This window comes from Dendropsophus ebraccatus, chromosome 1, assembly GCF_027789765.1.
Source record: "Dendropsophus ebraccatus isolate aDenEbr1 chromosome 1, aDenEbr1.pat, whole genome shotgun sequence".
NCBI lineage: Eukaryota > Metazoa > Chordata > Amphibia > Anura > Hylidae > Dendropsophus > Dendropsophus ebraccatus.
In genome coordinates this window covers 55,226,042-55,249,833 of record NC_091454.1, presented here as the reverse complement: position 1 = coordinate 55,249,833, position 23,792 = coordinate 55,226,042, and the positions used below count along the sequence as shown (strand labels likewise).

Sequence of the window (23,792 nt, the reverse complement as noted above, 5' to 3'; positions counted from 1 at the left end):
TCACATCTGGCCATGTCACAGAGATAAGGGGATACCATTAAACTGGGGGCGTTGGGCCCGAGGCCAGTTCATACAGCACTGGTACATTTGCTTTAAAATACTCCATGAAATGAAATATACACTGTACATAGTAAACTTAGGGGACATTCCCAAGCTCTGTGATTATGGTACGTGTCACATCTTCCGAGAACGGGCAATAATCTTGGAACATGTGTACACCCCCTTAGTAGTTTACCTAACTGCAAAATGTAACATAATTATTTACTGATTTTCTTCATTATAAGTGTTAGGCTAGGGCCACACTGCCGTTTTGCAACCTGTTTTTTTCAAACCCAGCCTTACAGGGGTTTTCCAGAGAAAATATATTCACATCACATATCCACAGGAATAGGCCATCATCAGGCATCAGCAGGGTGCTAACACTCCCATTCGCTTCAATGGAAGTTAAGCTGCAGTAACCTAGCACAGACACTATACACTGTATTGAGCTTCTAGTGCTATTCAATGGCTCAACAAATCAATGTGTAAGGTGAGCACCCTTCACAGTTAGTGATTGGCTAAGTAGGCAATTCCTGTGTGGAAAAAGGATCTAGCATAGTGGAGATCAGGGGGGACCTGGGTACTATCGGACTGCTAGCCGATGGTCAGTTGCCCCACTGCCTCAATTGTTTTTCAATTTTATTTTACTGGACGGGGTTGTCACTACAAATATGCTATTTGCATGATTTGCTATACAAATAAAAGCATTATTATTATTTATTATTTGCATGCTTCAGAAACAGGAAATGAATCAGAGTAATAGTGACATTGGGAGAGAGAGATGTGTATCATTACACAAATTACCTCAATTTGTTATCTCTACTTGCAATATCATCCAACAAGGTCACAAGTCAAAACAGAAAATTCTGCATATTCCCACCCTTAACTGTGACTCAAGGTTTAAAACCACAGCAGCTTATCAAGAATAACCACGTCAATGAAACAAATGACATCATTGCAAATACAGTAATACCTTGGTTCCCTAACACCTTGTGTTCGAACAAAATTTCCCCCTGAAGCTTTGCTTGGTACTCAAACATTGTTTGGTATCTGAACAAAATCAGGAGCGATAACTGTCAGCTCAACTATTGTTCAGCTGACAGTTAAGGTGTTCGGGAACATGAGCAGGAATTCAGGTCATTATGACAGGAATCCCTGCTTCTTTACAGGGTGTCCCCAACAGCTGAGAGAAGCAGGAGTGCGTGGCAAGTTTAAACAGCCGGCTTCTCCTGCCTTTCTCTCTGCTGCTGGGAATAAGGGAATCCCTTGCACTGACGCCCCCCCTCCACCTCTCACCTAGCAACCGCTGTCTCCCTCTTCCCCCAGCAGATCCGACTCCTCCACTAGTCCTGCAGCAGCTCCTGGCAGCCTCCTTTAGGCAGCCGATGCTGGAGCAGGCACCACAGCCACCGGCTCTCGCTTATTCCCACCACCTCTGCTGACTCCCCAAGCTGCGGGGATCACCCCCGCCAGCCTGCCCCAGCTCCTAGCACCTCTCTCTAGGCTCCTGAATTTCGCGCAGGATCAGCGGCCAGCGGACAGCTTAGAAGCCTGGAGAGGGGTGCCAGGAGCTGGGGCAGGCTGGCGAGGGTTATCCCTGCAGCTTGGGGAGTCAGCAGAGGTGGCGGGAAGAAGGGGGAGCTGTCTTCTGTATTGTGGAGGGCTGTCAGTGCCGGAGCATGGGCACCAGCGGCTTAGAGAATGGTGCTGGGAGCTGCTGCAGGACAGGTAGAGGAGCCGGATCCACTGGAAGAGGGAGCCAGCAGCTGCTAGGTAAGCAGTGCAGTATATCATCAGTGCAGAGATCTCTCCCATGATCGTCTTACAGTATATCAACTCAAAGCCCACGTGTCCTGAATGTTTTAGGACCCGGAAGAAGCTATTGTAGCGAAACGTGCATCGGGTTGTGGACCCAAGACCCTCCACTGCTGATACACAGGTTTGTGGCAGGGGATGTGTGATAGGCGTACTGGTGCCTTACTGTCAAACCCCCCCTGTCCTTGTGATGCTGCATACTTTATGTGTATTTTTTCCCCCTCATGTTACTGCCTATTGGATGTATAACTGGTTGGTTGACTGTATATATACTTATTGATTTTATTCTATGTGTAGGGGGGACATTGCATGATGGCAATATCACTATACTAGATATATTCATTTAGGGGTGTCATGGGATCCCATTTTTTGCATTTGTGTGGTCATAAGTGTCCTTCTTCACCCCAGTTATGGTGTTTGTGTAAGTGTGTGTTTTTTATATCTTTTAAAACAATAAATAAAAAATATTCATATTTTCCCTATAAACGCTTCTCTTTTGTTTGTATATATTGAACTGTGCGTTGGGATTTTATTGTGTTGGGTATTTTTTTCATTGTTAACCCCTTCACGTCAGCAATCTGTATATATACGTTCCTATTACACATGCCCCGTGCAGTAGGAATGTACATATACGTTCCTGACTTGTGGGTGCTTTCTGATGAGAGCGGGATCGCTGCAGGGACAGCGATCCCGCTCTCATCTGTGTACAGCACCGGAGATAATGAGGATCAGCTGCGATCCCGCAGTTGACCCCCATTAACCCCTTAGTGACTGCCGAAACGGCGCTCACTAATGGGCCGGTGCCGCCGCTGTATTTCATCTCCCCCCACCGGCCAAGCTCTGAAAATTTAAAGTGACAGAGACCAATTTGGTCTCTGTCACTGAACTATGATTACTGTGATAGAAAATATCACAGTAATCATAGTAATACAGTGAACATGAATGTATAAAGTACAAAAAGTGACAAACATACATAAAAAAAAAAAACACACTTTTTATTATAGTAATAATTGCAGTTTACTCCCAAATTACCCCTAACCCCCCCAGATTACCCGTAACCACCGCACGTTGCCCATAACCACCCCAGGTTGTCCGTAATCACATCAGATTGCACGTAACCACCGCACGTTGCCCATAACCACCGCACGTTGCCCGTAACCACCGCACGTTGCCCGTAACCACCGCACGTTGCCCGTAACCACCGCACGTTGCCCGTAACCACCGCACGTTGCCAGTGACCCCCTCCAGATTGTCCGTAATCACCCCAGATTGCCTGTAACCACCCCAAATTACATGTACCCACCCCAGATTACCTATAAGCACTTCAGTTTATCTGTAACAATTCTAGATTGTCTGTAACCCCCCCAGGTTGCCCGTAACCACCGCAGGTTGGGCATAACCACCCCAGGTTGCTCGTAATCATGCCAGATTACATGTAACCCCCCAGATTGCACGCAACCACCGCAGGTTGCGTCTGACCACCGCAGGTCGCCTCTGACCACCGCACGTCGCCTATGACCACCGTACGTCGCCTATGACCACCGCACCTAGCCTCTGACCACCGCACGTCGCCTCTGACCACCGCACCTTGCCTCTGACCACTGCACCTTGCCTCTGACCACTGACCACCGCACCTTGCCTCTGACCACCGCACCTTGCCTCTGACCACCGCACCTTGCCTCTGACCACCGCACCTTGCCTCTGACCACCGCACCTTGCCTCTGACCACCGCACCTTGCTTCTAACCACCCCAAATTGCCAGTGACCCCCTCCAGATTGCCCGTAACCACGCCAGATTACAGGTACCCACCTCAGATTACCTATTAGCACTTCAGTTTATCCGTAACCACAGCAGGTTGCCTGTAACCACCCCAGATTGTCTGTAACCACCCCAGGTTGTCTGTAACCACCCCAGATTGTCCGTAACCACCCCACGTTGCCTCTAACCACAGCAGGTTGCCTGTAACCATACCAGATTGTCTGTAACCACAGCAGGTTGTCCGTATCCATCCCACGTTGCCCGTAACCACCCCAAGGTTAACTGTAACCACCCCAGGTTGCCTGTAACCACCCCAGGTTGCCGTAACCACAGCAGGTTGCCTGTGACCACCCCATGTTGACCGTATCCACCCCAGATTACCCGTAACCACCCCAGATTACCCGTAACCACCTCAGACTGCCCGTAACCACCTCTAGATTACCCGGAACCACCCCAGACTGTCCGTAACTACCCCACATTACCTGTAATCTAATTTTTTTATTTTATTTTAGTAACTGCGCTATTCTAATAACTGTTACTAGCTGCGGTTTTGCTCCAGCAAATTGGCGCTCCTTCCCTTCTGAGCCCTGCTGTGTGCCCATACAGTGGTTTATGCCCACATATGGGGTACCGTTGTACTCAGGAGAACCTGCGTTACAGATTTTGGGGTACATTTTTTCTCCTGTTCCTTGTGAAATTTAGAAATTTCAAACTAAACCAACATATTATTGGAAAAATTCAAGCTTTTCATTTTTACTGGCCAATTTTGAATACTTTCCTCTAATACCTGTGGGGCCAAAATGCTCATCCTACCCCAAGATGAATTCTTTGAGGGGTGTACTTTCCGAAATGGGGTGACTTTTGGGGGGGTTCTATTCTGTAGACATTACAGGGGCTCTGCAAACGCACCTGGTGCTCAGAAACTTCTTCAGAAAAATCTGCACAGAAAATGCTAATTGGCGCTCCTTCCCTTCTGAGCCCGGCTGTGTGCCCATGCAGTGGTTTATGCCCACATATGTGGTACCGTTCTACTCAGGAGAACCTGCGTTACAGATTTTGAGGTGAAGTTTCTCTCCTGTTTCTCGTGAAATTGAGAAATTTCAAACTAAAGGAACATATTATTGGAAAAATTTGAGTTTTTCATTTCTACTGTCTACTTTTGAATACTTTCCTCTAATACCTGTGGGGTCAAAATGCTCACCACACACCAAGATGAATTCTTTGAGGGGTGCACTTTCCAAAATGGCGTGACTTATTGCGAGATTTTACTCCGCTGGCACTACAGCGGCACTGCAAACGCACCTGGCGCTCAGAAACTTCTTCAGCAAAATCTGCATTGAAAAATCTAATTGGCGCTCCTTCTCTTCTGAGCCCTGCTGTGTGCCCATACAGTGGTTTATACCGACATATTAGGTACCTTTTTACTCAGGAGAACCTGCGTTACAAATTTTGGGGTACTTTTTTTCTCTTGTGCCTCGTGAAATTGAGAAATTTCAAACTAAAGGAACATATTATTGGAAAAATTCGAGTTTTTCATTTTTACTGTCTACTTTTGAATACTTTCCTCTAATACCTGTGGGGTCAAAATGCTCACCACACCCCAAAATGAATTCTTTGAGGGGTGCACTTTCCAAAATGGGGTGACTTATGGGGAGATTTTGCTCTGCTGACACTACAGGGGCTCTGCAAACACACCTGGCGCTCAGAAACTTCTTCAGCAAAATCTGCATTGAAAAAGCTAATTGGCGCTCCTTTCCTTCTGAGCCCTGCTGTGTGCCCATGCAGTGGTTTATGCCCACATATGAGGTACCTTTTAACTCAGGAGAACCTGCGTTACAAATTTTGGGGTACTTTTTTTCTCTTGTGCTTCGTGAAATTGAGAAATTTCAAACTAAACGAACATATTATTGGAAAAAATTGGAGTTTTTCATTTTTACTGTCTAATTTTGAAAACTTTCCTCTAACACCTGTGGGGTCAAAATGCTCATCCTACCCGAAGATGAATTCTTTGAGGGGTGTACTTTCCAAAATGGGGTGACTTATGGGGGTTTTTCTCTCTGCTGACACTACAGGGGCTCTGCAAATGCACCTGGAGCTCAGAAACTTCTTCAGCAAAATCTGCAATGGAAAAGCTAATTGGCACTCCTTCCCTTCTGAGCCCCGCTGTGTGCCCATACAGTGGTTTACGCCCACATATGGGGTACCGTAGTACTCAAGAAAACCGGCGTTACAAATTTTGGGGTGCTTTTTCCTCTCATGTTCCTTTTGAAAATGAGAAACTTTAATCTAAACGTATATATTATTGGAAAATTTAAATTTTTCATTTTTTTTACGGCCTAATGGTGAATACTTTCCTCCAGCCCCTGTAGGGTTAAAATGCTCATTATACCCCTAGATTAATTCTTTAAGGTGTCTAGTTTCCAAAATGGGGTCACTTATGGGGGTTTCCAGTATACAAATCTCCTAAATCAACTTAAAATAAGTTTTGGAAACTTTCACGAAAATGTGGTAATTTGCTGATAAATTTCTAAGCCCCATAACACCCTAAAAAAGTAAAATATGTTTATGAAATGAAGCCAGAATAAAGAGGACATATCGGTAGTGTGACTTAGTAACTAATTTATATGATACGACTTTCTTTTTTTAGAAGCAGAGAATTTCAAAGTTCATAAAATGCCACTAATATAAAGTGCCATGTGTGACAAAAAAACAATCTCAGAATCGTTAGCATACGTTAAAGCATCACTGAGCTATAAGCGCAGAAAGTGAGACAGGTCAGATTTTGAAAAATGAGCCTGGTCTTTTAGGTGCAAATAGGCTTGGTCTTGAAGGGGTTAATTATGTTTTAGGACCCTAGTAACACCCCTGACTACAGTCAAAGTAATCTCCACAAACTTCTTTTAGCTTCAAATATTTCACAGCTGCCCCTACACTTCATTAAACACATTGGAAAACAGTCCTTATGAGTTTACAGACAGGCAACCAGGACTGAAAAGTAGGACTTCTCATGCTTCTTAACCACATTGTGTTTTCTGCATCATTACAATATAACAATTAGGTAATCTGAGGTATAACTACTTACTGGTCCAAAGTCTTGTAATAAATATCCAGGTCTTTGTTAGCCAGCTCTGTAGTCCTCATAACTATCATCATCTCTCTGTGCTTTTCTTCGGCATCTTTGTACTGCGGTTCACGCAATTCCTTCTTAAAACGCATGATTTCATCCTCGTACCCCTTTTGTCGGCCGAGGGCCAAGCTGTGGCTTGTTTTTAATGTTTCAATTTTGTTTTCCAATTCCTGATGCTCGCTAAACAGTAAACAAAAAAAAAATAAGTCCTACCACTTAGCTGCAAGCATTGAAATTGAACATTAGAAGCTTCATCAAACATGTAGGGCCCTAAAACTTCAAAAGAAATACACCGTCTTTAACCCCTTCATGTCAGCCATACGGGTATTTACATTGGGTTAATAGGCTCAGCTCCTCGGCTCCATAGACAGCTATGTGTACCAGAACCCAACACTAATGACTGACACCAGTGATCCCCTCTGGTGCAATCGTTTAACTCTTTCAATGCCAAAGTTTAAATGCCAAAATGATTGTGGCTATGAATAGGCTGAACAGGTGCCGTGCTCGTCAGGTGACCGATTAGCACCCCTGCAACATGACTGCGGGACACCACTGGGTCATTTTACAAGCTTGATGTCCATAATACTCTCTGTCGCTGATAAAGTATCTCTGGCTCGACCCTATGCTACACCCATAGAGTCAAAATGTCCCTGATATATAATAAAGCTTGAGGAGTATTATTGAACACTGACTGCAGTTGAATTTTTCCACCTTCTATGCCTGATGACATGTCAAAAATATTAATAGGTACCAATTTATTTACTTTTTACACAGAACAAAATTATCTTTTAGTAGTTCAAACAATTCTGCATGCGAGTATATTTGAAACATTCCTAACAGTCCTAAATACACAGTAGTAACTACAGTAGTCAAGAAATACATGAAAAAAATGAAACCATATTTACTTTCTAAGTTGTGTAGCATTCATTTGTCCCATCTCTTTTAATAGCCTGTCTCTTTCCTCTTCAACCTTCTTAAGTTCTTCTTTTCTTTTTCTGAGAGTTAGGTTGTCTTGTAGACATCGTTCTTGTATCTGAGTAAATGGAAATCTTCACTAAATTAAGGTTCATTTCATGGTCAATTACAGCTTTTTCGAAGGGTGTGTTTAAACATTGAGGTTTTTTTGCAATTATTGATTAGAAAACCAGGAACAGGTCAAAAATGAAGGACTTGATAACTGTAATTACAAATATTTATATGTGAACACAGCTTAGAATCGTCTCATTACAATACATTAACAAATGCCTTCCAAAGATGCTTCTTTTAGTCTAATAATGCAAAGGAATTCTCTGTAAGGGAAGAACAAACTACTTTTTAAAACTTTTTTACTTAACCATAAACCAACAAATACAAATTTGATTTAAAAAATAGATGTGGATCCTAAAGGGATAAAAATTATAAAGGGTATAGTATGGGACCTCTATAAGCCTTTAAGGGCACAGCCCTGGGGACAAAGGTTATTTCTATAATTTGTTTTAGTGCATTTCACCAGCCATAATGTTTAACCCCTTCACGTCAGCCATACGGCTATATACGTTCAAATTGCCGATGCCCCGTGCAGTTGCAATGTATATATACGTTCCTGGCTTGGAGGGGAATTTGAAGTGTGTAGGACTGCTTTAGTGACTGCTTTACTGCATGAAACCTTTCTTTATATATTCTAGTAGGTCTCCCACGGGATTTCCTTCACCTCCCTTCTGCACGATCACTGTCAGAGCTAAGAAAGTGCAGCGGTACATGTAATGGAAGCTGCAAACTCTTCTTCTCTATGCTACAGCTGTCAGCAGTGCTTAAAAGACTGATAAGCTGTAGTTTACTAAATGATAGCTTTCTTTAGAAGCTTCAGCATCTGTCCCATGAGATTTCATTCATTCCCGTGCTGTAGGATCGCTAGCAGAGCTTAGATTTACAGTGCTGCACATAATAGAAGCAGCCGATATTCTGCTATAGCTCTCAGCACTGTAAATCTAAGCTCTGCTAGCGATCCTACAGCACAGGAATGAATGAAATCTCATGGGACAGATGCTGAAGCTTCTAAAGAAAGCTATCATTTAGTAAACTACAGCTTATCAGTCTTTGAAGCACTGCTGACAGCTGTAGCATAGAGAAGAAGAGTTTGCAGCTTCCATTACATGTACCGCTGCACTTTCTTAGCTCTGACAGGGATCGTGCAGCAGGAGGGTGAAGGAGATCCCATGGGACTGCTGCTGAAATTTCTCAATATTTCTTAACTTTATAAGTTTCAGCAGCAGTCCCATGGGATCTCCTTCACCCTCCTGTTGCACGATCCCTGTCAGAGCTTAGAAATGCAGTACTACACATAGTAGAAGCAGGGATGTGTGTATTACAGCTCTTATTAGTGCTTTATTGATTGCCACCCTGTAGATTACTAAATGATGGCTTTCTTTAGAAATTTCAGCTGCTGTTTCATAAGATTTCATTCATTCCCGTGCTGTACGATCCCTGACACAGCTTAGATTACAGTGCTACACATAATAGCAGTAAACGATCTTCTCTGATGTTATATCTCTCAGCACTGTAAATCTAAGCTCTGCCAGGGATCATACAGTAGGGGAATGAATGAAATCTCATGGGACAGCAGCTGGAAAGTCATTATCTGGTGAAGGGTGAAGAGAGCCATCAATCAATAGTACAGCCCAGAACTCCAGAATTCTTTCCTCTCTTTTTCAGTCTCCCGTCATATCCCCCCTCCCCCAACACACACACACACACTCCCCCACACCTTAGTGTCACCTCCTCCCTTCTCCCTGGTTTCTGCCCAGAGATCATGGGCCAATGAACAATCTCTGGGCAGATGATTTCCATCATTCTCCAATCATAGTGAGCAGAAGAAAGTTTATTTGCAAAACAAACTTGCCCTCTGCTCTGAACTCTGAGCAGCTTGCAGTTTCAGTCTGGCTGCGAGTGAGAGAGAGGGGAAAATTCTTACAAAGCTTCTACAGTGAAGAATATATATCTATAGTGTAAAAAGTCAAGAAGAATTAGAAAAGTTCTATCTATATTTTATCTCCTGTCCATCTTAGTGATACAGTTAGGCAGGTAGGGAAGGAGAATCAAATACGTTACACACATTATACATATTATCTCTTGTCCATCTTAGTGATACAGTTAGGTAGGGTAGAAGAAAAGAAGGCAGAAGAAACAAGAAAAGAAGAAGAAGGAGCCGGAGAAGAATAAAGAGAAAAAAAGACTCAGAAAAGTTACAGATATACAATTGCATATATAGACTGATAACTTGTTATATCTAATAAAGAAATACAGTTAGGTTGCATTTCATATATAAATCTATAATATAGTATTACATATATATTTCTGTAGGTCTGTTCTTAAATCTTTTGTTGTATTAGATATACATCTATATCTATAGGTCAGTAAGGTGCGCTTGCTCATAGTGTTATATATATTTCTATAGGTTTGTTCTTAGGTGATTTGTTGTATTAGATATACATCTATATCTATAGGTCAGTTAGGTGCGCTTGCTCATAGTGTTATATATATTTCTATAGGTTTGTTCTTAGGTGATTTGTTGTATTAGATATACATCTATATCTATAGGTCAGTTAGGTGTGCTTGCTCATAGTGTTATATATATTTCTATAGGTTTGTTCTTAGGTGATTTGTTGTATTAGATATACATCTATATCTATAGGTCAGTTAGGTGTGCTTGCTTATAGTGTTATATATATTTCTATAGGTTTGTTCTTAGGTGATTTGTTGTATTAGATATACATCTACTGTATATCCATCAGTCAATAAGGTGCGCTTGCTCATAGTGTTATATATATTTCTATAGGTTTGTTCTTAGGTGATTTGTTGTATTAGATATACATCTACTGTATATCCATCGGTCAATAAGGTGCGCTTGCTCATAGTGTTATATATATTTCTATAGGTCTGTTCTTAAGTGATTTGTTGTATTAGATATCCATAAATCACTAAGGTGCACTCACTGATACTGTTGCAAATATATTGCTTTAAGTCTGTCCCTAAATTGGTTACCTATCTACATTAAAAAATATACAAAAAAAAAACTAAACAATAAAAAAAAATGTCTCGCAAAAGGTACAGTGTGGAGGAGGCATATGAACTGTTGTTCTCGAGCAGTGATCATTCTGAGAATGCCAGTGACATCAGTTTTAGAGGCTTTGAGGAAAGTGACACTGAAAGCTCTGATAGTAATGGGCATGCTGCCCCATTAGCAAAAATCCGCAGAACCAGGATGCAAAATTTAGCCATGCCAAGCACCAGTACAGACATGCCAACTACAAGCAGTGAGCAGGTGTCTGCTGAACTTTTACCGGAGCAGCTCCCTGAATTTCCTACTCTGAATTGGCAAACACCAAATACAGGCTCCCCCTTTGTCCCAGAATTTAATGTGGTCCCTGGTGTTAATTTGGATGTAACAGGATTTGACCCTCTACATTTTTTTCAGCTGTTCATAACTAATGAACTAGTTGAGATTTTTGTTAAAGAGACAAATTTATATGCAGCCCAATTTATTTCCCAAAACCCCTTGTCATACTATGCTAGGACTGGACAGTGGACACCCACAAATGTAGATGAATTGAAAAAATTTCTAGGGTTAACACTTTTAATGGGTATTGTAAAAAAACCTACACTGCGGTCTTATTTGGAAGCAAGCCCCATCCATAGCACCCCATGTTTTCAAGCTGTTATGCCCAGATATCGATACGAAATCCTTATGAAATTTTTCCATTTCAATGACAACAGTCAATGCCCCCAAAGTTCTTCTCCTGATTATGACCGGTTGTATAAAATTAGGCCACTTCTAAATTATCTGTCTGAAAATTTTTTATCAGTCTATACACCCTCTGAAAATATATCAGTTGATGAGTCACTTGTTAAATTTAAAGGAAGGTTGCATTTCAAACAGTTTCTTCCATCAAAACGAGCCAGATATGGCATAAAACTTTACAAATTATGTGAGAGCACAACAGGCTACACTTCTGCGTTTCGAATTTACCAAGGGAAAGATAGTCAATTAAACCCCCCTGGATGCCCAACTGGAATTGGAACAAGTGCAAAAATTGTTTGGGAACTAATGGGCCCAATGTTGCACAAGGGATATAAATTATACATTGATAATTAGTACACAAGCATTCCCCTTTTACAAAACCTGCAAAAGGCAAATACAGGAGCATGTGGCACATTCAGGAAAAACCGCAAAGGTTTCCCACAATCTCTTTTGGCCAATAAATTAGAAAAGGGACAATCTGATAGCCTCCGTAGTGGCAACTTACTGGCACTGCGCTACAGGGACAAAAAAGATGTCCTTATGGTGAGTACTATTCACAGAGAAACCACAGTGCCCGTAACAGAAAGGGGGTCAACCACTGAAAAACAAAAACCTGTGTGTGTAGTAGATTACAACAAATACATGGGGGGGGTTGACTTATCAGACCAGGTTCTTAAACCCTACGAGGCAATGCGCAAAATGTATGTATGGTACAAAAAAGTTGCAATATATCTCATGCAGACCTCAATGTACAATTCTTTTGTCTTGTACAAATATTCTGGAGGAACTCATACATTTCTTTTATACCAGGAAGAAATTTTAGAAAAATTGCTGTACCCCACTACAGGCCCTATGTTGCCAATTCAACCTGAGGATATAAGCAGACTGACTCAAAGGCATTTTATTGCAGCAATTCCTCCAACACTAAACCAAAGAAGTCCTCAGAGAAGATGCCGTGTTTGTTCAAAAAAAGGTTTAAGGCGAGACACAAGATATTTGTGCCCTGATTGCCCCTCTCTGCCACCACTGTGCATACAACACTGTTTTAAAATCTATCACACAGCCCCACACTTTTAAAATTGCTGTTCTTTAGAAAAAATATAGCCTCAGTAGTGAAAATAAATTTTTGTTACTCCCTTTATCTCATTTGTTTCTAAAAACGTAAACTTATTGTTCTATAGTAAAGTATTGTAACCCCATTTGCTAATGAAAAGAGTCCATCTTAGGTCTGGGCACAATGAAATGCCCTAGCAGTTGGTTACGTACACAAGTAGGGCACGCTCATACTGAGCAGTGTTCCCATCTCTTTTCTTTAGTAACTTGTAGTTTGTGGGCTGTAAAATTCACAACCCTCCCCCTTTTAATTTTTCAATATACCCCTAGATGAATACATAGACAAGCGTCATTATAGTTTTACTCACACAAAATCAGAATGTCTGTTACAAATATCAATATACATATAAATGAATACATTGCAAATGGTGCAAATAGTGCTTGACATGGTACCTGAATCCAGTTCAAGCAAAATCTGTGCTTAAAATTCTCAATGGCGCTCCTTCTCTTCTGAGCCTTGCCAAGGGCCTTAACAGTATATTAGGACCACATATGGGGTGTTTTTTTATTCCGGAGAAATTGCTGAATACAATAAGGGGTGCTTTTATCTCTTTATTCCTTTTCAAATTGCTTTTTTTTGTTTATTAAGTAGAAATTTTAAGAAAAAAAAGCAAATTTTCACTTTCTCTGCCTGATTCTAAAAGGTTTCCTCAAACACTAAACACTCACTATACCTCTAGATGAATTCCTTGAGGGGTCTAGTTTTCAAAAAGGGGTCATTTCTGGGGGTTTCAACTCTACTGATACCACAGTAATGTTGCAAATGTGACATGGTGCCTGAATCCAATTCCAGCTAAATCTGTGCTAAAAATGCTCAATGGCGTTCCTTCCCTTCTGAGCCCGGCTGTGTGCCCATACAGTGTATTATGCCCACATATGGGGTACCGTTGTACTCAGGAGAACCTGCGTTACAAATTTTGGGGCACTTTTTTTCTCTTGTTCCTCGTGAAATTGAGAAATTTCAAACTGAAGGAACATATTATTGGAAAAATTCGAGTTTTAGATTTTTACAGTCTAATTTTGAATACTTTCCTTTAACACCTGTGGGGTCAAAATGCTCATCCTACCCCAAGATTAATTCTCTGAGGGGTGTACTTTCCAAAATGGGGTGACTTATGGGGGGTTTTCTCTCTGCTGACACTACAGGGGCTCTGCAAATGCACCTGGCGCTCAGAAACTTCTTCAAAATCTGCATTGAAAAAGCTTATTGGCGCTCCTTCCCTTCTGAGCCCAGCTGTGTGCCCATACAGTGTATTATGCCCACATATGGGGTACCGTGGTACTCAGGAGAAACTGCGTTACAAATTTTGGGGCACTTTTTTTCTCTTGTTCCTCGTGAAATTGAGAAATTTCAAACTGAAGGAACATATTATTGGAAAAATTCGAGTTTTTGATTTTTACAGTCTAATTTTGAATACTTTCCTCTAACACCTGTGGAGTCAAAATGCTCATCCTACCCCAAGATGAATTCTCTGAGGGGTGTACTTTCCAAAATGGGGTGACTTATGGGGGGTTTTCTCTCTGCTGACACTACAGGGGCTCTGCAAATGCACCAGGCGCTCAGAAACTTCTTCAGCAAAATCTGCATTGAAAAAGCTTATTGGCGCTCCTTCCCTTCTGAGCCCGGCTGTGTGCCCATACAGTGTATTATGCCCACATATGGGGTACCGTTGTACTCAGGAGAACCTGCGTTACAAATTTTGGGGCACTTTTTTTCTCTTGTTCCTCGTGAAATTGAGAAATTTCAAACTAAAGGAACATATTATTGGAAAAATTCGAGTTTTTGATTTTTACAGTCTAATTTTGAATACTTTCCTCTAACACCTGTGGGGTCAAAATGCTCATCCTACCCCAAGATGAATTCTCTGAGGGGTGTACTTTCCAAAATGGGGTGACTTATGGGGGTTTTTCTCTCTGCTGACACTACAGGGGCTCTGCAAATGCACCTGGCGCTCAGAAACTTCTGCAAAATCTGCATTGAAAAAGCTTATTGGCGCTACTTCCCTTCTGAGCCCGGCTGTGTGCCCATACAGTGGTTTATGCCCACATATGGGGTACCGTTGTACTCAAGAGAACCTGCATTACACATTTTGGGGTGCTTTTTCTCTCATGTTCCTTTTGAAAATGAGAAAATTTAATCTAAACGTATATATTATTGGAAAATTTTAATTTTTCATTTTTTTATGGCCTGATGGTGAATACTTTCCTCCAGCCCCTGTAGGGTTAAAATGCTCATTATACCGCTAGATTAATTTTTTAAGGTGTGTAGTTTCCAAAATGGGGTCACTTATGGGGGTTTTCAGGATACAAACCTCCTAAATCAACTTAAAAAAAAGTACTGGTCCCTAAATAAATCAGTTTTGGAAACTTTCACGAAAATATGGTAATTTGCTGATAAGTTTCTAAGCCCCGTAACACCCTAAAAAAGTAAAATATGTTTATGAAATAAAGCCAGAATAAAGAGGACATATCGGTAATGTGACTTAGTAACTAATTTATGTGATACGACTTTCTTTTTTTAGAAGCAGAGAATTTCAAAGTTCATAAAATGCTAATTTTTTAAATTTTTCATGATATTTTGATGTTTTTCACAAAAAACACACAAAATAGTGACCAAATTTTGCCACTAATATAAAGTGCCATATGTGACGAAAAAACAATCTCAGAATCGCTAGCATACGTTAAAGCATCACTGAGCTATAAGCGCATAAAGTGAGACAGGTCAGATTTTGAAAAATGAGCTTGGTCTTTTAGGTGCAAATAGGCTTGGTCTTGAAGGGGTTAAAGAGGACCTTTCAGTTTTGAGAAAATATAAATAAATGACAGCAAAAGAAGTTATAAGGCTTTTCTCGAATACATATTAATAGAAAATCTGGTGATTTCCCTTCACTATTACAGGGAAACAGATTTTACTTTTATTTTAACAGAGATAAATTACAATCTGATGAGATTTTTCTTCTCTGAAAGGTACCGACTTTGACGGGAAAGCTGCTAGACTAGGGCTGCTAGGGGACAAAACAGCTACCTATAAGTGGTAAAAGGGAACCTGTCATGTTCCTCATGGTCTGTAAACCCCCAGTACCTTATAAACCCCCCAGGTCACGCTGCCTTCGCCCTCCTCCCAGCCATGCATGCTTGATTGGTACCCTTGGGTTTTTGCCTGGATTTTTGCTATCCTTCTCTGCAGATCCTCGGTCAGGTCAGATGGGCATCATCGGTGGACAAGTATTTTAAGGTCTCTTCTGAGATGTTCAATTGAGTGAGGGCTCTGGCTGGACCACTTAAACTTTTAAGGACAGAGCCAATTTTCATTTTAGCTATTTCATTTTATCCTCCTTGTGTTTAAAAGGCCATAGTACTTGCATCTTTTCACCTACAGACCCACATGAGCCCTTATTTTTTATGACACCAGTTGTACTTTGCAATAACCGACTTAATTTTTCCATAAAATATGCTGTACAATCGGGAAAAAAATTATTTGTGCAGCGAAATTGAAAAAAAGGGCATTTTTTATTTTGGGGAGGTTTTATGTTTATGCAGTTTGCCCTATGGTAAAACTAACATGTTTTCTATGTTCCTCAAGTTAGTACGATAACAATGATAGGAAACTTGTATAAATTTTATTTGATGGCTTTTAAAAAATGAAAACCTTTAAAAAAAAATAAAAGTTCTTAAAATTGCTTTATTTATGCCATGATCTGTACTTTCTATCAGTAAATGCGACTTTTTGATAACATTTTATTACATTGTTTCGGGATTTGATGTGATTTTGCACTTTGGCGGGTTTTTGTGCTTACTCCATTAAACATGCGTGATCAGAAATGTGATAATTTAATAGATTGGGCGATTACGCATGCGGCAATACCAAATAGGTATGTATGTTTATTTATATATAAAATAGGAAAAGGGGGGTGATTCAGACTTTTATTATGGGAGGGGATTTTTTTTTATTGATGGGACCAAATATTTTTTTTTCCCCTTACTTTAACTTTTAGTCCCCCTGGGGGACTTTTATTATTACTGCACTGATCTCTCATAGAGATCAGAGTAGTATAATTATAATACAATGATCCATTAGATCAGTGATAGATTGCTTAGGGCTGCTGGAGCCAGAAGCAATCTATTAACGAGCCGGGATCAGCGTTATTCAGATGATGAGGCCCAGCAAGGGTAGAAAGGAAGAAGGGATCGCCCCTCCGCGATCACATCATGTGGGACGGCAATGTCCCCCACTAGACACCAGGGATGGGGCTGTAACAGCTATTTAGATGCAGCTATCAGCTTTGACAGCTGCATCTAACTAGCTAATTATCTGGGGGTGGCGATCGGCCGCGGCGGATAATACGTGCGGTCCCTGGCTATACATAACAGCCGGGTGCCGCGCTCTGTGGAGAGGGCCGATGCTGTGAGCCCTCTCTGCTTCTCCTTAAAGGGCAACTCCAGGTAGAGGTTAAAAAAAATTAAACTTCTGCAGAAGCATAAAGCATTACTTACCTATCTATTCCAGTTTTGAAACTACCAAATATCCATTTGTTTTGGGGGGTTTTGTTCTGTTTTGTGTTTCTGCACTTCCTGGTTTATCAGTTGTACACAGTACTACAGGTTCCAGAATGCAATGCTTTCCCTCAGCTGTTCATCACAGTTCTCCACCCTGACTATTCTCTGCCCAAAGCCGTAGCAGAATATCTGGGCTGTGTTCACACATTGCAGTTTCACTGTGTTACTGAATTATTTGCAGTAATTTGATTTCATTGTGGTCCCACCCACACCTCACAGGACGCTGTATTCTCTACCTGTAACACCACACAGCACACTGTATTCTCTACCTGTAACACCAAACAGCACGCTGTATTCTCTACCTGTAACACCACACAGCGCTGTATTCTCTACCTGTAACACCACACAGCACACTGTATTCTTTACCTGTAACACCACACTGCACACTGTATTCTTTACCTGTAACACCACACAGCACACTGTATTCTCTACCTATAACACCACACAGCACGCTGTATTCTCTACCTGTAACACCACACAGCACGCTGTATTCGCTACCTGTAACACCACACAGCACGCTGTATTCTCTACCTGTAACACCACACAGCACGCTGTATTCTCTACCTGTAACACCACACAGCACACTGTATTCTCTACCTGTAACACCACACAGCAGCACACTGTATTCTCTACCTGTAACACCACACAGCAGCACACTGTATTCTCTACCTGTAACACCACACAGCACGCTGTATTCTCTACCTGTAACGCTGATATTGGAATAAAGTAAAGAACTTATTATGATCAAGCATCTGTTATCTTTGAAGTTGAGCCCCACAATAAAGCTCTGATCCTCTCTGTCGCTTAGCATCATTTACTTGTGTTACTGCATCATATTTGTGAATACGCTGCAGTACTGCAATAACACTCCAACATGTGTGAACTGCACACTTCTGCACAGTTAGAAATGAGAAATCAGTGCAACACCTGCTTCTGGCCAGTCAGAGACGGAGAATCACTCAGGGGATTGGGGGATCCAACCAAGCCTCCTGTGACATCACGCCCTGCCCCCTGTCTGCATCATCAGCCTGATCTCAGAAAACACACACAATGTGAGACAGAGTAATGGAAGATTTGTCTCCTAAGGGGGGATAGCAGAAGAAGCAGGAGACAATGTGGATTTGATTTATGGGGGGGGGGGGGAACGTATGGTAAAAACAAATACAGTAGTATGCCACCCATCAGTAACCATTCTCCCTTGACTTACATTTTAAAGAAAAAACGGTTTGAAGTGGATCAATTTTTTTTAGCGTACACAAAAGGAGGAGTTTTTACTCACCGTAAACTCTCTTTCTCGTAGTCTTCATTGGGGGATACAGACACCATGGGTATAGGCTGCTGCCACTAGGAGGCTGACACTAAGAAAAAACAAAGTAAGCCGGCCCCTCCCAGCAGGCTATACCCCCCCCCCCCCCACACTGGCACTGAGCTAATTCAGTAGTGAAAAAGCAGTAGGAGGAGCTGAAATAAACAGAAAAAAAGTCCACACTCAAAATCTGAAAACACAGGCCAACAGGCAACTCTAAGACAGACAACAGAGGGTGGGTGCTGTGTCCCCCAATAAAGACTGCGAGAAAGAGAGTTTACGGTGAGTAAAAACTCCTCCTTTCTCGTGCGTCTTATTGGGGGACACAGACACCATGGGACGTCCAAAAGCAGTCCCTTGGGTGGGAAGAGACAGAGTGGAGCTAAGAAGAGGAAGAAGCCACTGCCGCCTGCAAGACCTTGCGGCCCAGACTCGCATCAGCCGATGCAAAGGTGTCCACACGGTAGAACCTCGAAAAGGTGTGCAGTGAGGACCATGTGGCGGCCTTGCAGATTTGAAGAGCTGAGGCCCCATGACGGATAGCCCACGAAGCCCCAACCGAACGAGTCGAGTGAGCTGCAATCCGGAACGGGGGTGACTTACCCTTACTCCGGTAAGCCTGAGCGATGGCGGAGCGGACCCAGCGGGCAAGGGTCGCCTTAGACGCCGCTGACCCCTTCCGAGGACCCTCAGGGATGACGAAGAGGGAGTCCGAGTTCTGAAGAGACTTCGTCCTGGAGAGATAGATGCGCAGGGCGCGAACCACATCCAGATTGTGTAGCGCGCGCTCCCTCGGATGAGAGGGGGCCGGGCAGAAAGAAGGAAGAACAATATCTTCGTTAAGGTGGAAGGGGGAAACCACCTTGGGCTGGAAGGAAGCCACGGGCCTAAGGACCGCCTTGTCCTGGTGCAAAACCAGCAGGGGAGGACGGCACAAAAGAGCTGCCAACTCCGAAATCCGCCAGGACAGACGTGACCGCCACCAGGAAAACCACCTTAAAGGACAGGATGGCCAAAGGCACATCCCGGAGGGGCTCAAACGGTGGAGACTGTAGAGCATCCAGGACAAGGTTCAGATCCCAGGGGGGAACTGGGTGCTGATAAGGAGGCGCAACATGCCTCCTGACTTGGGGAACTGACGCCAAGGGCCTCTGGAAAAAAACTGAAAGAGCGGAGACCTGGCCCTTAAGAGAGCTCAGGGATAAGCCGGAGTCCAGGCTTGCCTGAAGGAAGGCAAGGAGTCGCGCCAGAGAGAAAGAAAGTGATGGGCGCAGAACAGGCCTCACAATGACGGAGGTAGGCCCTCCAACAACGATAATAAATCTTCGCAGACGCCGGCTTCCGGGCCCTAATCATGGTCCTGACGACCGTATCAGAGAAACCGCGTGATTTCAGAATCCAGGTTTCAATAGCCACGCCGTCAAACGAAGCGTGGCTAAATGCGGGTGGCAGAGTGGTCCTTGAGTGAGAAGATCTGGACGGTCTGGGGGATGCCAGGGGACGTCGGCGGCGAGGTTCACGAGATCAGTGTACCAGGCTCGCCGCGGCCACGAGGATTACTGGAACTCCTTCCGACTTGATCTTCCTCACCAGCCGCGGCAGAAGCGGGAGAGGAGGAAAAATGTAAGGAAGGCTGAACCGATGCCAGGGAATCACCAAGGCGTCCGAGGCCAGAGCCAGAGGGTCCCGTGCCCGGCAGACGAACCTCGGCAGTCTGTGGTTGAAGCGAGACTCCATCAGATCCGGTGTCCCCCACCTGCGACAGATCTGGGAGAACACCTCGGGATGCAGGGTCCATTCCCCTGGATCCACTCGTGCACGACTCAGATAGTCGGCCATCCAATTGTCCAATCCCGGGATGTGAACAGCGGACAAGGCAAGCACGGTTTCCTCTGCCCAGGAGAGGATCAGCGCCACTTCCATCGAGGCGGCCTTGCTGCGGGTCCCGCCCTCATGATTCACATAAGCCACTGCAGTGGCGTTGTTTGTCTGCACCCGAACGGGGAGACCGTGGAGCTGTGACTGCCAGTGCAGAAGGGAGAGACGAATCGCCCGCAGCTCGAGGATGTTGATGGGGAGGCAAGCTTCCCTGGACGACCAGGTTCCCTGAACCGTCGGATCGTTCCAAACTCCTCCCCAACCCTGCAGGCTGGCATCAGAGGTCACGATCTGCCAACGAATGGGAAGAAAGGAGCGACCCAGAGAGAGGCTCGGAGACCGCAGCCACCACTGAAGATCGCGACTGAGGCGAGCTGGTAGTTTCACCCTCCGATCCAGGGAGGGGAGAGACCTGTCCCACCGTGACAGCAGGAAGAGCTGCAGAGGACAGGAATGAAACTGGGCAAAAGGGATTGCCTCCATAGACGCCACTATCTTCCCCAGTACCCTCATACAAGAACGTATGGGAACTGGGCGGTGGCTGCAAAGAGCTCTGATGTCGGACTGAAGGGACTGCAACTTTTTCTCCGGAAGGAAGACGCGGGCCTGCAGTGAATCCAAACGCATTCCCAAAAAAACAATGGACTGGGAAGGGATCAGGGAGGACTTGGGGCGGTTGAGCAGCCAACAGAAATGTGAGAGCGTGTCCAGGGTGATATGGAGGCTCTCTAAGTTCTGGTCCTCGGACGGGGCTTTGACGAGTATGTCGTCCAAGTAAGGGGTTACTGAGATTCCTCGAGCCCGAAGAAGAGCCATGACCGCCGCCATGGTCTTTGTGAAAACCCGAGGGGCCGAAGCCAGGCCGAACGGGAGAGCCACGAACTGATAATGCTCTGCCCCTACTGCAAAGTGCAGGAACCGTTGATGAGGAGGAAAAATCGGCACGTGAAGATACGCGTCCTGAATATCCACTGAAGAGAGAAACTCGCCCGGCTCCAGAGATGTGATCACAGAGCGCAGGGACTCCATCCGGAAATGAGATAGTCGGACATGACGATTCAGACGTTTGAGGTCTAAAATCGGACGTACCGAACCGTCCTTCTTTGGGACCACGAAGAGGTTCGAATAGAACCCGCGGAACCGTTAAAGAGGAGGGACGGGAACAATCACTCCCTTTGAGAGGAGCGAAAGGCAACAGAAATAATAGGCAATAGATAGTCCCAGAAGGGAGCTTACCAGGAACAAGTCAGAAAGATGGCATAGGTCTGGTCAGGGCACAGGACGGCTGCTGAGGGCAAGGATGGGTCCTCAGGAGAAGAATCCCAGCCAGGTAAATAGGCTGGGGGTTGTAGTTCCATGGCTTGAGGTCTCTTGCAGACCGTGGAGCTGTGCAATATGCCGGATGCCGCACCAACAGGGCCGCACGGATGCCGTGTTGCGTGCAGAGTGACGTCAGGCACTGGCCCGCGCGGGAGAACAGAGAACCGCACGTGGGAAATTAAAAAAATGGCAGGAGGATCCGAGGGGAGGAGGAGCGGTGTGCGCGCAGAGCAGAGACCGCGAACCGGAAGTCACGGGCCGCGCACCGGAAGTCGCGGGCCGTGCGCGGTCCGTACAGAAAAAGAGGCCCCACGCCCGGCACAGAATACCGGCATCCCGGTTACTGATCCCCCACATGCGGTCAGGAAAGGGAGGACCGTAACACAGCTGGGGCACTGAAAGAGCGCGGGGGGACCCGGAAAGCTGGAGGTGCATGGGGAAGGCGGCGGCGGGCTGAAAGTTTGAATAGGCCGCAGGAGGGGACCGAGGGACCTGAGTAGCCCGGGGAGAGAGAGAGCAGGGGAGGAATATACTTACCCCCGATGCTTTCAGATCTTCTGCCGACACTGTGCCGCGCTCAACTTTGGGAGGCTAGGCGGGCAGGTGCTGGCAGAGCAAGTCCACATGAAGGAGCAACAGACAGCTGGGCTAGTCTGTGTCCTGGGCGCTGGGTCCGGCCGGTGGCAACCTAGGGTAAACAGCCCCTTTCCATTTAGGTTCTGTGCCCTGGTTGCATAAAGGGGGGATCAGGGTGAGTCTTTAGTGACCCACCGTGCCCCAACCTGTTAGGAAGGAAAAATTAAACAATGTAAAGAAAAACAAGCAGAAACTGGTCTGGAGTAACCAGACCTGCGTCTGCCTCCTACTGACACTAAGCTAAACTGAATTAGCTCAGTGCCAGTGGGCGGGTATAGCCTGCTGGGAGGGGCCGGCTTACTTTGTTTTTTCTTAGTGTCAGCCGCCTAGTGGAAGCAGCCTATACCCATGGTGTCTGTGTCCCCCCAATAAGACGCACAAGAAAACATGGTTGACCACACTTTTCTGTATGTTAATATTAAACCTTCAAAAACGATACAGTGAAATGTATGCAAAACGCTGTGTAAGCCTAGCTGTGCTAATACACACAGCTCGCTATATTATATAAAGTAATATGATGATGCCAAGTGACATCATACTTACTTTTTGTGTGTCTATATCCTGTCTAAGAGTGATCATCTCTTTATTAATTTTTTCTTTCTCCCTTTCACAATCATTCAGTCGATTAATTAACTCCTGTAGTTCAGCATCCTTTTGCTGTAAAATAAATAAATAAATAAATAAATAAAATAATATTATTATCTTTTAAAACATTCATTAAAATTCTTTTTTTGGCTATCTTTAATTTAAAGAAAAAAATTACCTCTTTGTATTCCTCTCGCCCATCATTCAGATATTTATCAATATCTTTCATAAATAAGGTGATTTTTTTCACTTTTTCCTTAATCTCGTTGATCTAGGAAAAAAATTAAATAGTGAAGAATGTATTAAATAGGATGTAAAAAAGAAAGGGAATAAAAAGCTTTCCTATTGCTCAAGTCATGTTTAAATGCTAGACAACACATTCACTTTAACTCCTTAATGACCCATGACACTATTTTTGTCATGGGACCATTAAGGGGGTATGGAGAGGGCTTGGGACTGTTGCTCACTCCATACCCAGTAAAAAAGGGCAAAGGGCAATTGCAGGAGGCAGATCCATTGTCAGTGCAGTCTAAGGCCTCTGCGTGACAAAGTAGTTGATGAAGCTTGCCTACAACAGGCCATAACAATAAAGCATTAATCTAATGGATCAATTTAAAACATATATAGTGCACTGATCTGTATGAGCATTTAAGTGACTGCTTATATAAGTCTCCCGGGGAAGGGGTGGGGGGGGGGGCTACAGTGTGTGAAAGTGTTTTTTTCAAAGTAGTAAAGCATGACAAAAACTACACAAATTGCATATGGTTGTAACAGTGCCAACCTGAGGAATACAGATAACATGTCAATTTTATTATGCAGTGAACGCTGTAAAATCTGGTTGTCATTTAATGAGCCTATTACACAGCTCGATAATCGTGCA

General features: G+C 43.8%; 1 protein-coding gene across 1 annotated transcript in view; it reads right to left on the bottom strand.

Annotated features, from left to right (window-relative positions):
* Positions 1–23,792, bottom strand: part of RAD50 (RAD50 double strand break repair protein) — a 65,362-nt gene that overhangs the window by 5,721 nt on the left and 35,849 nt on the right. The window contains exons 19-22 of the mRNA XM_069971061.1: positions 23,091–23,183; positions 22,871–22,984; positions 7,646–7,773; positions 6,696–6,920 (exon numbers count right to left, since the gene is read on the bottom strand). Of these exons, the coding sequence (XP_069827162.1) occupies positions 6,696–6,920; positions 7,646–7,773; positions 22,871–22,984; positions 23,091–23,183 (560 nt within the window). The remainder of the gene's footprint in view (positions 1–6,695; positions 6,921–7,645; positions 7,774–22,870; positions 22,985–23,090; positions 23,184–23,792) is intronic.